Source organism: Ceratotherium simum, chromosome 8 (assembly GCF_057802395.1).
Source record: "Ceratotherium simum simum isolate JZ-2026a chromosome 8, ASM5780239v1, whole genome shotgun sequence".
Taxonomy (NCBI): Eukaryota; Metazoa; Chordata; class Mammalia; order Perissodactyla; family Rhinocerotidae; genus Ceratotherium; species Ceratotherium simum.
The window spans coordinates 78,067,930-78,083,244 of NC_141907.1; the positions used below are offsets into that span (position 1 = coordinate 78,067,930).

The 15,315-nt window shown below is 35.1% G+C and overlaps 1 protein-coding gene across 7 annotated transcripts in view; it reads left to right on the top strand.

Annotated features, from left to right (window-relative positions):
• The window catches only part of PDLIM5 (PDZ and LIM domain 5), a 215,279-nt gene that overhangs the window by 97,914 nt on the left and 102,050 nt on the right, over positions 1-15,315 (top strand). For all 7 annotated transcript variants that reach the window (XM_087434608.1, XM_087434602.1, XM_087434603.1 and 4 more), the window contains one exon: positions 14,046-14,088. In XM_087434608.1, the coding sequence (XP_087290734.1) occupies positions 14,046-14,088 (43 nt within the window). The remainder of the gene's footprint in view (positions 1-14,045; positions 14,089-15,315) is intronic.

Genomic DNA, 15,315 nt, shown 5'->3' on the forward strand with positions numbered 1-15,315 from the left:
AGGTCTCTCCTACCCAGAACCTTATGTTAATTTTTGTTGTTTCTAGGTCTGTATATTTTGTGCCTTTGAGGATATTATTTAATGCAATACTTTTCAAAAGTTAAAACTAGTTTAATATTGGGCCAGCCCCGTGGCTTAGCGGTTAAGTGCGTGCGGTCCACTGCTGGCAGCGGGGTTCGGATCCCAGGCGCGCACCGACGCACCGCTTCTCCGGCCATGCCGAGGCCGCATCCCACATACAGCAGCTAGAAGGATGTGCAGCTATGACATACAACTGTCTACTGGGGCTTTGGGGGGAAAATAAATAAAATTAAATTAAAAAAAAAAAGTGGAGTTTAAAAAAAACTAGTTTAATATTGTTTTATGAATGGCAGTTTCAGTTCAGTGAGCATTTGTTGTGTGACCACTATTAGCCAGCCATCGTGTTTATTATATGACCTATAAAGCTCTCAGACCCTTCTGAACTCTCTGCCTTTGAGTCATGATTAGTGTTTATCAAACTGAGGCTTATTATGCATTTGGTTTTTTGAATCAGGACCAGTGTCTTCCCTCTTCCCCTTTTTGTTTTGTAAATGAAATGGACTAGAACAGAATATATGTTAATGAATTGCACATGAAAATATGTGTTTTATTGGTTCATATTTGTACTAGGTAGGTCATGATATAAAATACGTTTCTGGCTGTATATTGTGATAAAAAGTTTGAAAACAGTGGTCTACGTCAATGTTACTCAATTTGTGGTCTCTGGACACTGGTGCCAGTCTGAACTGTTTGTTTCTGGTCTATGGTGGAGATAAGTACTGAAACTGAGAATAAGCATTTAGAAACTTTCATAGCAATTTGACATTGCCAGAGTTTTCCAGCTTTTGGTCAGTGGATTTGTCCCGTTGAACAGGTATAGACCAGTTTGGGTGTTGTTGAACTTGCATGATGAGTCACATATGTTGTGAGTTGTGTTACTGTTAAGAACTATTCCAGGGTCATTTTTTAATATATTGGATTCAAACAGTGGTGGAGGGAATGTACATCAGTTCTCTCAGGTTAATAAGGTTACCTTTTGGTAAAATAGGTGGAATGTGTTGCTAATTTGCTACACTTTCAGATTTTCTTCCTGTAATGACAGACAGAAGTATTAGAGTATATATACTCTATAATATAATAATAATATAGAGTATATATACTATATAATATAGAGAGTATATAAATTCTATATTATATGTTATAGAGAAAGAGTATATAATATAGAGAGTATATATATAATTTTTATAATTTATAACAATGTATATTGTCCCTTTGTTTAAAAAAAGTAGTACTTTGTTAACATTGGAAAGCTTTGGAATTCTAATGTAGCTTAAATTTTACAACAAAATCCATTAAGTTATCAGTCAGAAATATAAGCAATACGGTCATAGTTTATAAACAAAATTTAGTTTCTATAAATAAAAATAAAGTTTCTTAATAAATGAAAGAATGTGTTCCAGTCCTTTCTATGTGATAGTATAAATGTGAAGTTAATCAGAAATAAGTAAGAACTTTTTTAAATGAATGAATATTTGAACATTGCCTGGCTTTAAATTTTCCTTTTTTAGATTTAGATATTATTATCATATTAAATACTTTGAACTAATTTAATGAGGTTCAGTGATGAGGGTGTTGGAGAAGATTCTACTTCTTAACTGATAAATATGAAATTAAGGGCTCATCTTAAAGTTATTAAACAAGGGTAGACCTAGCTTATCTATGACTAAAATAGCCACATTTGATCATTAATTTTTAAATTCCTTGACTCTGAGTAAGCACCTCCAGAGTTTTAAAAAACCTAAACCCACCCAAAATTATTCAAGTGTTAAATACATGGAAAAAACTAAATTGAGACTATAAAGAATGAAAAGTTTTCATTTCATGTGCGCTACACCAGAGAGCGGAGTGACTTTGTTTTCCTAATAAGGCTGTGCTAAATGCTGGAATGCTCGTCCCCTTAAATTTTATTGAAATACCTAAAAATACCCACTTTACAAAAAAAGTTTGCAATTTAATGTGTTTAGCCTAGACAAGACTAGAAAAGGAGATGTGTCTAAAAAAATTAGTAGCAAAATGATGCCTCTGATATTAGCATAGGACAGAGATCATATAAATGTGGACCTCAAAGAGCATGATCTTACACTTTGGATGTATGAAGAACAAATTAGGTATTTTGCTATTTTCCATTTGTATTTTGTTTGTCTTGATATATTTACGATTTGGGACAAGTTTTAGTCCATCTCTCTTACCCTTCTTTTAGTTAGTAAGTAGGCTTATATAGTTCAAACCTATATACAGGCTAATTTATTGCTCAACACTGTATTTAGATTTAGTCTTCTTTAATTGGAGATTTGGATTGAGCTTTCTTACAAAATGGTGTACTGTGTTTAGGAATACTTTTCCATCTCACTTAGAGGAGTAAAAGACCAGATCCTTATGGTGACATAAAGTAGCGTGGCTCCCGGGGATCTCTCTGGCTTCACCTCTCCCTGCTCTCCCAGCTTTTGCTCCCGTTCTAGCCCCATTGGCACGTTTCTGCCTCAGAGACTTTACGCTTGCTGTTTGGTCTGCCTGGAATTCTCTACTGCAGGTCTCTGCTCAGATTTCATCTTCCTTCTCTGACTCCTTTCTATAAAATGTGTCCCTGCCCCGTCTTACTTTATTAGACTCTATTGCACTCAGTACCATGTGACGTACTTTGCTTGTTTGTTTTTAGTCTGCCTCTCCCGAGTAGAATGTCAGCACCGTCAGAGTAGAGATTAGTCTGTTTTATTCATTACTGTTGCCCCACCTCCTACAACAGAGCCTGTTTTGTTAGGGGCTCAATAAATATTTGTGGAAATAATTAATAAATTAATGAAATAAATTATTGAAGGAAAAGATATAGCACAGGTATTGCCCTTGAACTTGAAGTGACATTGGGTATAATACATATTGGTCAGGAATGAGAGGGTACTTGGTTAAAATAGTTTATGGTAATATAGAAGGCCATACTAACCATAACAAATCTGGTGGTTAACAGGAGCTAGATTCTGACCATAACGTAAGAGTGTATGTGTCTGTCTGTTTATAAAAGTTCTTTGTTTATAAAAGTACAGGCTTGATTCAAAAAGAATTGAACATTACCAAAAATGTTATTAATCAGTGACTAAGTATATATGTAGGTATATTTATGTATGTAGATGTATATTTAGTGACAAGGTATATATGAATATGTAGCCAAAACCAAATTGAAAAGGAACCATCATGGTTATTTCTACAGTCTTACATGCTGAGTACACACCCCTGTATCACAGGGCATACATCAGAGCTGCAGTCTGATTCATTCTGGATGATTGGTAGCATGTCCCCATCAATAGTTGTAACTGGCACTGTGCTGCTAGTTCCTTTATTTTCTCAAGATCATGAGAAAGAGGAGATATAAACATGACATTCTTGACATATACCTACAAGAAGATCGCGTGATGTGGTATCTTGGGATCTGCATGGCCGCTAACTTCAGAAGCTGGTTGCTATTTTGAACAGAACACCCAGTTTAGCACCATAGATGATGTTCATTAAGGACCCTCCAGCCCCATGCTGCTGGAAAATGAAGTTATTAGAGAATTCCTATTGCTGTGGGGAAAAAATACTCCTCTTTGGAAAAAGAAGGAAGAATGAACTGAAAGCTCTTGTTTCTTTGTTTTTGCATGTTTATTACCGTTTAATTGGGAATTTTCTGAAGAACTTAAACTCTTATTTATGTATATATTTCTCAAGCTGTAAAATGTGACTTTCTATAGATAGAGAAAATATAGACAAGTAGATCTACATATATCATATATCTCTATATATCTATATATTAACAACATATATACATATATGTATGTATTACAATGAGAATCTTCTGTGTTTAGGTAAATTAAATCAAAGATGGAATTCTATAAATAACATGACTAAAAACAAATAGTTATTAGTTAAGTTAATAGTCATTCGTTGTTTGAAACCGTTTCTCTCTGAAGTTTTTTACCAGAGTTACTTTTGTGACTTTCACTTTGATGTTATTCCTAGAAGGCAGAGTGTGAGAGTTGTATATAAAGCATCTGGAGGATTTGCGGTCAAATCCTGGTTCTGCCATTTTCAAATTCTAAGTTATGGTTGAATTACTTAATCTATTTGAGCTTCTGTTTCCTATATTTAAAATGAGAACAATACTGTTTTCTCAGGAAGAATAAATGAGATAATCTATGTAATGGGCCAAAAGAAATTATTGGCATTTGGTAGGTACTCAATAAGTGATATTTTCTCATCCATTTCTAGTTTCTTGTTGTTTTCTCTTGAAACTTATGCTGGTAGATAATTTGCTTTGATTATAACAGTATGTAATCAGAAACAGAGAATAATTTCCAGAACTCCAGGGTCACATTTTCTACGTAAGGGGTAGGAAAGTAATATCTGTCACTGCTTACTTTGTACAGTTGCTCTGCTGGGTGTGTTACATACATGACCTCATTCCATTCTCAAAACAATTCTGCAAGGGGAGGATTACTGTCCTCCGTGTACCAACAGAGAAACTGTAGAGCAGCTAATTTATTTTGTTGGTAACCTAGACTTGCAACCTTCATTTAGCTATTTCTCAAAGAATTACTCTATCAGCGAAGAGCTTGATAAGAGAAAGTCTGAATATGAAAGGAAGGATCTGTTTGTCTCTAGCTTTTCCTAAAAGGAAGAAAAAAAAAGTGGACAAACTTCAGGTTATAAATTGTGCCTGCTTATACCATTTTTATCCTACTCCTTAGCATCTGACCCTCATCAAAGATTTCCTGCAGCAGTTAGTTTCATATGCATTGCTGGAAGTCTGTGAGAATCCAATTATGCATATGGTTTATTATTGATGTCTACTCTCCTAATATGAATTTTAACCACATTTGTTATTCAAGGACATTTTAGTAGTGTCACGAAAGAGCCAGAAAATGTAGCTGTATCAATGGAACTCTTAATTTTTCACAGGCAGATTATTTGCTTTGCAAATCCTATTATTTTCATATTAGTAATGAAGTGCTGTGTTGGTAAAAATATATTTTTTCTCTGCCTGATTGGAGCTGGAAGAGAAGGTATATTAAGTAGAAGTAATTACCATTGTGCCCAAAGGAAGATATAAACCTAGTAGGTTTTCAGAGAATGCAACTCTGTCATAGATTGCTTATTTATATCAACCCTAAAAGTATTACAATCCATGCCTAATATGAAATAAAGTATAGAGTTTTGGTGGAAAAGAATGGGAAAGAGGGAAATTGTACTTTTCAGCTTCTTCTCTTACAGAATGCACGGTGCATCCTTTTTAGTTGTTCTTTTAGAATTTTTTTAAAAAATTACATTACTAATGATTCCATTTATAATACGTAGAAGCAGAAGATGAGAGAGGTTTTTAGTAGCCGTTATCGTATATTAGCAAATGAACTGAGGTACTGAGTAGGAGATTTAAAAATAGTGCTTAAAATGTCATCCTTAATCCAATAGTATTAAACCTGTTCCTTCAGCAAGCTTCAGTATCGGTACTGCGTGGTGTGAACTTTATTTGAATGGGTGGTTTGGAAGTTTAGATGGATCATTCAATTGCAAGTATAGGAAAATTTGAGGTAGAGGAGTTAAGAGGAATTGAAAGATGGTGTCCTGCAACCACAGAAAAGAAGAATGAGAAGCTGAACTCTCGGTTCTTATACCTATCAGTGTCTGAACCAATTGTAATTAGGGGTTTTTCATTATGCAGAACGATTATGAGGCTTAGAGTCCAAAAAAGCCATGGTGATGTAGGATTATTTCCTAGTAGGTTTGTTATAATCAAAACCATAAAAATGATCTAAACCATGGGTTGGCAAACTATGACCTACAGGCCAAATCTAGCACCACCTCCCCACACCCTTCTGCTGCCTGTTTTTACAAATTGTTATTGGAATACAACTATGCTGACTCATTAATATTTTCTCTGTGTCGTCTTACTTGCTATAATGGCAGACCTCAGTAGTTGAATCAACATCCTGTGACCCACAAAGCCTAAAATATTGACTATCTGGCCCTTCACAGTAAAGTTTGCCGTTTCTCAACAATGGGGTATATAAAATAGGTTTCCTATATAAAACCTTTTATTGAAACAGTATTTTCACTTTAAAAGAGTTTTACCCATAATAAGGATGAATTATCCTGATTAATCTTGAACACATCTAAAATATTATAGTCTCTTCAGTATTCTTTTTGATAGAAATTATTTTATAAATACTAGTTAGAAAACTGCATTTTTTTTACTTAATTGAATCTGAGGTTATTTTGAGTGAGGACATGAGACGTAATGGACAGATGAAACTTTCTTACCTGATACAGATGTTCTTGTGGAAATAAATGTTGAATAAAAAAATAAATTTCTTCCATCTGAAATCAAGTGGAATAATGTGAATTTTTTTTAAACAAACAGAATTTCCTATCAGTTCTTTTTTTTTTTGAGGAAGATTAACCCTGTGCTAACATCTGTTGCCAATCTTCTTTCTCCCCAAAGCCCCAGTACATAGTTGTATATCATAGTTGTAGAGTTGTAGCTCTTCTGTGTGGGACACCGCCTCAGCATGGCTTGATGAACAGTGAGTAAGTCCGAGCCCAGGATCCGAACCGGCGAACCCCGGGCCTCTGAAGCAGCACATGCGAACTTAACTGCTACCCCACTGGGCCGGCCCTGAATAATGTGAAATTTTGCATTTATCACTATTTGAAGCTATTTTATTAGTTGGCTTGTTTATTATCTGCTACCTCCATTAGAATGTAGGTTCCAGGCAGGGACCTTCTTTGACTAGTTTACCACTGTATTCTCAAACCCTGGAACAGTGCCTATGGCTCAATAAATACTGATGACTAGACAGATGAAAGGATGATCTCAAGTGAAGGATGTCAAATAATATATAAAACTGTCACCAAAACTAGTTATTTAAATTGATGAGTATTTCGTTTGCATTTCTGAAGATTTTAATAGCATTGAATTGGTGAACTTCAACCATAGAAAATAAAGCAGCGTATCATGAGAGGAAGAAATATTTGTTGATTTGTTGGCTCCTGTGGGATGAGATGGATGTATTAGAGGGAGGATAATGTGGACATTGGCATTAAACTCTTTAGTGGTCCGAGTTATTTAACACTTCTAAGCTTTATTTCTGAAACTTAAGCAATATGTTGTATATAAGGCCTTTAATTTCAGTGTTGAGCTCCTAGAAAGACCCCAATAAATGGTAGTTGTAATGGTGATGCTGATGCTCTCATTATTTGTATAATGGGAAATATTTTATCATTTTAAATTTAGTCTAATGCTCCCTTCTCTACCCCTCCACCCCACATTTTTTTCTCCTTGAAAATAGTGTAACCATGCAAATCAGGGAAGCTCGGTAGAAGTCCTTTTCTTCTTCCCTTCCTCTCGCCCTCTTTCCCTCTCTACCCGTCTCCCTCTTTGGCTTGATTTAGAACTGGTTGATGAAAGTTTCTCCTCAAACCCCATCAGCTACTGTGACCTCCTAAAAAGGATCTTGACAGCAAAAGCCCTCACCCTCACCTAGGGAAGTGATTCTCAAGTGGTCACTGCCTGTTCTGGGTTTCTCAGAGCCACACCTAATTTCAAGCCAAGCCCAAGCAGAGGGGGTCCCATGTACTCAGATGGGCTAGAGCAGTTCCCTTGCTTCTTTCTCCCACTCTTCAAAGTCTGTCTAGCTTTGGGTTCTTTCTTTCTTTCTAGAGGAAAAAATGTATTTTATTAGTATCCAGAGTAAGATAGAGAAGATACAAAGAGTGAGAGAGAAAGTGAGACTGTGTATGAGTGCATGTTTATGTGGTGAGTACAGTCTTTTATAAGCTAAAAGGTGTTATAATATGCTGATATAGAACTATTTTGTACTTTTGTTTATAGAAAATATAATCTTTATAAATTCTCAGATCATTTAGAAAAAAACCACTGATACATTACCACAAGTGATTTAAATGTTTGAGGTTTGAGTTTTTAGGAAAGTAGCCTGACTGGAAGTACAATAAAATATGGGGAAATTGTTTAAAGAGACATCCCTCGGCACACTTGAGTGCTCACTTTTTTCCTCTCTGGAGTGGCTTTGTTATTACAAATTGACAACTTTGCAATTAAAGTGATTAATGATGTATCCTAGTGTTTATGGGTCCTGAGGTCAGTGAGCCCAAAGATGGCCATGCTGTGGGAAACTTAGATAGGGCTCATCTCACAGAAGATGAGCTAAAACTCCTCCTCTTTTCTGTATAATTGTTTATGAATTAAGTATATTAGATATGGTTGGAGTCACCGAGACATAATGAGTAATGTGAATAATCTTTATCAGTCTAGTTCTGTTGCCTAATTCCTCATTCTTAGACACTACTGTGAACATTCATTGGCTACTTTATTAACTAAAAACATCTTATTTTATAAAGCAGTATTAGAAAAATGTGTTAATTAGTTACACCATTCATTAGGTGTTCATAAGATGCAGTTTTGCTTGATTCCTTTCAATCTAATTCTTGATAGTGCTATTGCTTGTTTATGGCATTATTTTTCCTAGGCATTATTCTGACCAGGGCATCACAATTCTGGTTTTTAATACAATCCATTTTAGCTGAGAACTCCTTTCAGCTGTTTAGCTAGAAGTTCTGAAACTGGTTGTAATGCATCAGAGATTTTTATTTTGGATACTCCTCTTAACAAAAATCAATCAACTTTCAAAATAGATTGTTCCAGCCACAATGATGGCTTTGTTCTTTGAATTCCATGAGCTGAGGATTGTACTGGGCCAAGCCACGAGTCTCGCACCGTCATAGCTTACTCCTGTACAGTGGCTTCGCGCTAAGTGAGGAGAGAACAATAAGCAAATTGTTGAGCCCATGGCACTAAGCCATTGCCAAGATCTCTGCTGGTTTGAAGCACACACTACAGAAAAGTGACTTGTGATGATCTCTGCGGTTGAAAGGAAGATATTTATCCCATTGCATATTTCCCAGGATTTGAAGAGAAAAATGTAGGAATAATTTTTAATAATTATACCTTAGTTTTTAAAACTATTTAAAAATCTTTACAAAATTATTTGTTTTTAAGTAATCCATGACATTTCTAAAGTAAAGGAGCAAATGCTCAATATAATATTTTTCTAAGAAAAAAAGACAACTATAAAAATTTTAATTTTGAGAAACAGTTTTCCTTATTCATATGTTAGGATTTTCTCCTCAGGGAATATAGGAAATACATATTTCAGTTTGGTGAAGGAAATGAAATTTTCCTTCTTAAACATTGATTAAATTATGGTCATAGTCTTTGGGTATCTTATTAAACAAAGTTCAAGAAAGCACTTGTTCCATAAGAAAGATATTCTGTATAACAAGATTTCAAGGATTTTATGGATTGTAATATTTCTTCCTCTTAATTTTAACTGCTTTCAGGAGACTTAAGTAAACATTTCAGGCTTACAGATATTTACTTTCTTTATTGTTTCTTTAAAATAGCATTTCCCAGAGGGCTTTTCCCCTTCCTAACTGCAGTCTTAAGAAAGGTTTCCTAAAGAAATGAGTATTCTAAATAAATGAGTATTCCTTACTTCAAAAGGGGCATGGACAACAATCCGCAGTATTTTCTTCTTTAGGCATTTAAAGGCTCTGAGAAGTCCTGTGGCTGAGATGTTTACATAACTTCCAGTTTTCCAGATATCTTTGATAACAGCACGTTTGTGTGGGGGGGTGTTTTGGAAAGTAGTTTTCCATGAGGCATGCTTTGAGACATAGTCTTATTATAAAAAGTAGCACATATGCATCGTATAAAAACACACACAAAAGGGGACAGCCTGGTGGCATAGCGGTTAAGTGCACACGCTCCGCTGTGGCGGCCCAGGGTTCGGATCCCAGGGCACACTGGTTGTCAAGCCATGCTGTGGCAGCGTCCCATATAAAGTGGAGGAAGATGGGCATGGATGTTAGCCCAGGGCCAATCTTCCTCAGCAAAAAGAGGAGGATTGGCGACAGATGTTAGCTCAGGGCTAATCTTCCTCACCAAAAGAAAAAAAAAAACACCCTGCTAAAATGTTGATGTGTTTCCATGCACTGATCATGCTGTATATGCTATTTTATATCTTCCTTTTTTCACTTAACGTCATAAAGTAAGCATGTTATCAAGCAGTTCTAAGAATGATTTTAATCACTGCGTGATGTTTCATCTTGTGGTTATATCACAGTTAACCACTTTCTCGTTGTTGTGTATTTAATCGGTTGTTTCCAGTTTTTCACTATTGTAAGATATACTGTAGGGAACAAATATCTTTATACATAAAGTCTTTTCTATATTTCAGATTATTTCCTTATAATAGATTCCCAGAAGTTGATTATTATGTCAAAGGGCATGAACTTTCTTCAAGGCTTTTTATAAATAAATGCTAAATTATTTTCCAAAAGAGCTGTAATAATATATAGTTCTTCCAGCAACATATAGAGTATTCTCAAAAGCGTTATGTATTAATATTTTTTAAAAATCTTTGCACATTTGGAAGTAAAAGGTGATGTATCTTTTTGTTATTCTGTGATAATTAATAAAATTTTGTTTATTTATTTTGTGTGTGTGTGAGGAAGATCAGCCCTGTGCTAACATCTGCCAATCCTCCTCTTTTTTTCGCTGAGGAAGACTGGCCCTGGGCTAACATCTGTGCCCATCTTCCTGCACTATATATGGAACACCACCACAGCATGGCTTTTGCCAAGCGGTGCATCGGTGTGCAGCCGGGATCCAAACCGGCGAACCACGGGCCGCCGCAGTGGAGCGCACGCACTTAACCGCTTGTGCCACCGGGCTGGCCCCAAGTTTTGTTCTTTTAAATTAGTGTTATTGCTGTTCATTAATTTTGCAGATTTCATTTGTCATGTAATCTAAATTTTCTGAACCACAATAGTTTTAGTGTCATAAGAGTATGTAATTACATTTAAATATAAGATTTATGTAGCCTACTGATCTTTTAAAATGTAACTAATGCATGTTATAGATTTTATGTACGTATACTGTGTGTTAAAAATATTTTTCCAAGTATTTTTAATGTGGACAGATTGACTGCTTCTGTTGACTCCAAAAAACAAAATAACACACTAAAATGAAGGCCATTTTAAACAGAAGGGTTCAAAAATTACATGGCTTACATTGTGAGCTGCTGTAAAATATTCAAACAGAAGTCAGACGAATACCTGATTGGTGTGTGATAAAGTAACTCTAAGGGACCTTCTAAGTTTCAATGATTCTGTGACTCATTTGGTAGTTATTTAAATATTTAGACCACAGAACTAATCTTTATTGCATCTAGTGTCACCCGTTTTATTTGATTTTAATTATAAGCCAGTCTACTTTTCCTTCCAAATGTTTGTGTTTTTAATGTGCAGTGGACTCAGTCCTGGGACTTTGCAGGCTTGTTGCCTCTTTTCTCTGACTGCTTGTCTTAGTTCATGTCATCACATGTGTGAGACTTCCTCAGAAGGCAAGCAGGGCAAACAGATTGGAGTTTCAGATTTTTTAAATTGTTTTGTGAATTCAAGATTTCAAGCAGTATTTTTGTAGAACTTTCAATCCATAAACTACATTAGGACTCATTATTATTCTATGCTTTCTCACAAAACAAGTTGGACTTCAAAATTAATGAAAACTAACCATTCTGGTTTTGTTATTGTTGCTAACACTGTTTAAATAAGAACTAATACCTAGAAGAAACTAAGGGGTTTGTTTTCATGGACATAGAAAAATGCATTTTATTCTGTTTGGAAACCTTGTGACTGTTAAACATCACGTTCTGGTTTTTTTTTTGCTGGGAGGGATTCAAGCTAACATCTTTTGCCAGTTTTCCTCGTTTTTTTCCTTTTCCTCCTCAAAGCTCCAGTACATAGCTGTATATTCCAGTTGTAAGTCCTTCTAGTTCTTCTATGTGAGCTGCTGCCACAGCATAGCCACTGACAGACGAGTGGTGTGGTTCTGCCCCCGGGAACGGAAGCAGAGTATGCCGAACTTTAACCACTAGGCCATCAGGGCTGGCTCTCATGTTCTTTTTTTTTTTTTTTTGTGAGGAAGATTGACCCTGAGCTAACACCTGTCACCAATCTTTCTCTTTTTGCTTGAGGAAGATTGGCCCTGAGATAACATCTGTGCCAATCTTCTTCTGTTTTTTTAATGTGAGACACCACCATAGCATGGCTTGATGAGCAGTGTGTATGTAGGTCCGCACCTGGGCTCTGAACCTGCAGACTCTGAGCTGCTGAAGTGGAGTGCACGAACTTCACTACACCACTGGGCCAGCCCCTCATGTTTTTTTTTATAAATTGTTTTTTATGTTGCTATAAGAGCTCCATGCACTTTTAAGTGTCCAGATGAAAAAGGGTACCATCTTCTCTCTTATGGCAAACTTTCAGTAATGTCTTGGTTGGTTTTAATAGATACTTTGTGATTACATCTTATTGTGAAATTTCAATGAAAGGAAGATTCCACTGTTCTGTACTTGAACTTGTTTCCTTTGCTTGTTATAATAACCCTATAAGCTAAAAGAGAAATTGTCTGTCTGAGAGTACACATGGAAAGTTATGCAACTGCACAGAGTCTAATTCTGTATTGCAGTAACTGAATGTTAGCATCCATTGTGGCCTCTCATTAGGTTAGCCAATTATTCAGTCAGTGCTTGCCCTAGCTAACGAAATTAGTTGTTGTTGGAAAATTCAGTTGCTGCTAAAAATGTTGATTGGAGTTCATTGCTAGGTTATACTCATAGAGACCGAATATCCTATGCTAGTGTTTTCTGTTAGTGATCTGTTATCACTATAAGTAAAACGATCTCATAGTTTGTAGCTTACAATTGTTATCACTTATTATTTTATCTGCTATGGTCACATTTCTTGAATTCTTCACTTGATGTCTTATCCTCAGGCTTGTTAGAGGAGTCAGACTGCTTCTGGCATTAGTAAATATAACATATACCTTAATACTAGGTAGATAGCCTTTATGTCGTTAGAAGCTCTCCCATTCATTTACTGTCCTTGACTACAGCCAGCGTCTTGTAAGTTGTAGGAACTGCTGGCCTTAGCTCCATCCTAGTAAGTGATTTACTTTCTCTAGCTTTGCAGTTCCTCATGTGAAAAATGAGGACACTGATAGTTGCTACCTTGGTTATTTGTCATGATTATATGAGATAATGGCTCCAAATCAAGTATTGTTACTATTAGTCTATGCTAACCAAAAGGACAGTAATAATACAAAAAAGCATATATTAAAAATAATTAATTTGAGCTTGGAAATAGTCAAATTCTATGCATGGATATTTGTCCTTTCCTTGTTCTCTCCTTTCCACACTCATTACTGATGACCTCTTACGTGCCAGGCACAGCACTGATATCGAGACACAAATGGGACATGGTCCTTGCCTTCACTGAAATTATAGCCTAGTGCAGGAACTTACAGTTTAGTTTTAGTATAAAAAATCCAGTAACTTGTGTAAGCATTTACAAATATAAGTACAAAATAAATACTCAATTTATTGACCCAATTCAACCAGAATTTACTTAGTATCTTCACAGAGAAACCCAATGGCCTATGGACATATTCGTGAATGTTAGGAGAAAAGACAGATACTATTGGAGACAGAGATTCAGCTTAGATGTTTCAGGAACCCCTAAAGGATCAGAAAGTCACGCTTATTATACCTAGCCCTTTTGGATGGGGAATAGCCTTAATTTGAAGATTAAACATGGGTGTGTTAGCAAACAGGATTGGTGTTTGTCTTCCCTTGTTTGAGTGTGTAGAGAACTAATGAATACCTAGTGTATAAGGGTATTGGATCTTGCAGCGTTTGAGGTACATGAACTAGTTAGTAGTTTGTGAATAGTGAAAATCATGAATTATGCAACTATAAATTCTGATGATTTAGTATATTAAGGTATATAATAAAAATTCCATTAATAAGTTTGCAGGTTTGCAAAAATTCATTTTTTTTCCTTCTTTTTTTCCCCCCCAGAGCATCTGCTGCACCCAAGCCTGAGCTGGTTCCTGTTCAAAAGGTGTGTTTCTAATCTAGTATCACTAGGGTACCATTTGATAGCCCCTCCTGAACCACTGTAATTTTCATTCCTGTCTTAGGCCATACTGGCAATTTATAATTTCAATACAATTTTCTTCACAGTTCTTTTCCTTTAAAGATAACAGAGGAAAATGGAAATCAACACATAGAGAATTACAGAATTACCATCTGTAATTATACCTATATGATTAAAACATTATTTCTAATGTCATATATTATCAATAACTTATGTCCAAATTTCTTACATTTACTTTTAATTTGCCTATCTTTATTCACATATTCTAAAGAGTATAAACAAGTGTTTACTGAAAATGAATATCACAAGTCTTTAATAACATTTTGTTTAATAATATTAATAAGTTTTTAATTACATTTTCAGGATATTCTTAGATTAGGTTATTGGCAAGTACCCTTTTCTCTCATATATATCCTCATCTTGTCCCAAACCCATTATTCATATACATCTAGTTTATGCTTTTTTGGGTTTTCTCCTTAATTTTACTTGTGCCTTTCCATTGAATTACTTATTATATTGATTTGCTGAGGCATTAAGCTATTCCCCCCCATTAGCTTTATTATTTCTATAAGATTAGTTTAGATTACCTTTTTTTAAAAAAATTGAATATAATAGAACCACTATTGTATGCTTTTAAAAAATTTTTATCATTTTTCTTTCAAGATGGTAGGGTGAGTAGGGATTTATTCTTGAATATCATAGAAGCCTAACCTGTTTATTTTTTAAGTTTACACTTGCTTTGGAATAGAGATTTGCAAACACAAATTCTATTAATTTTAGGAGAAATTGATCTTACTAGTTATTATTGTTTTTTATTTTTTGGCTGATGGCAGTGAAGAAACATCTAAGATCGTTTTTTTCCTTATATAACTATTAAATATTAAATATTTATTTTGGAAAAAGGAAAGAATTTTATTCCATCTCTGAATGATATCTCAAAACATTCCAGACAGAGAGACAGGTGGATTGCAGGAAAGGGAAAGGATTGATTTTGTTTTGTTCACTTGTTTGCTTTTTTGCTGAGTTGTTTTTTTAAAAAAAAGCAATTTCTTGATTCAAAATAATTAATTAGAATGTGCACATTTCTGAGTTAGATGAAAATGATCTTATTCCTTCCTTTTTTTACTTGAAGAGTTAGAAATGTGCTGCTGTTTCTGCATGAATCAAATAATTGTACTCTGGAGAGTAATT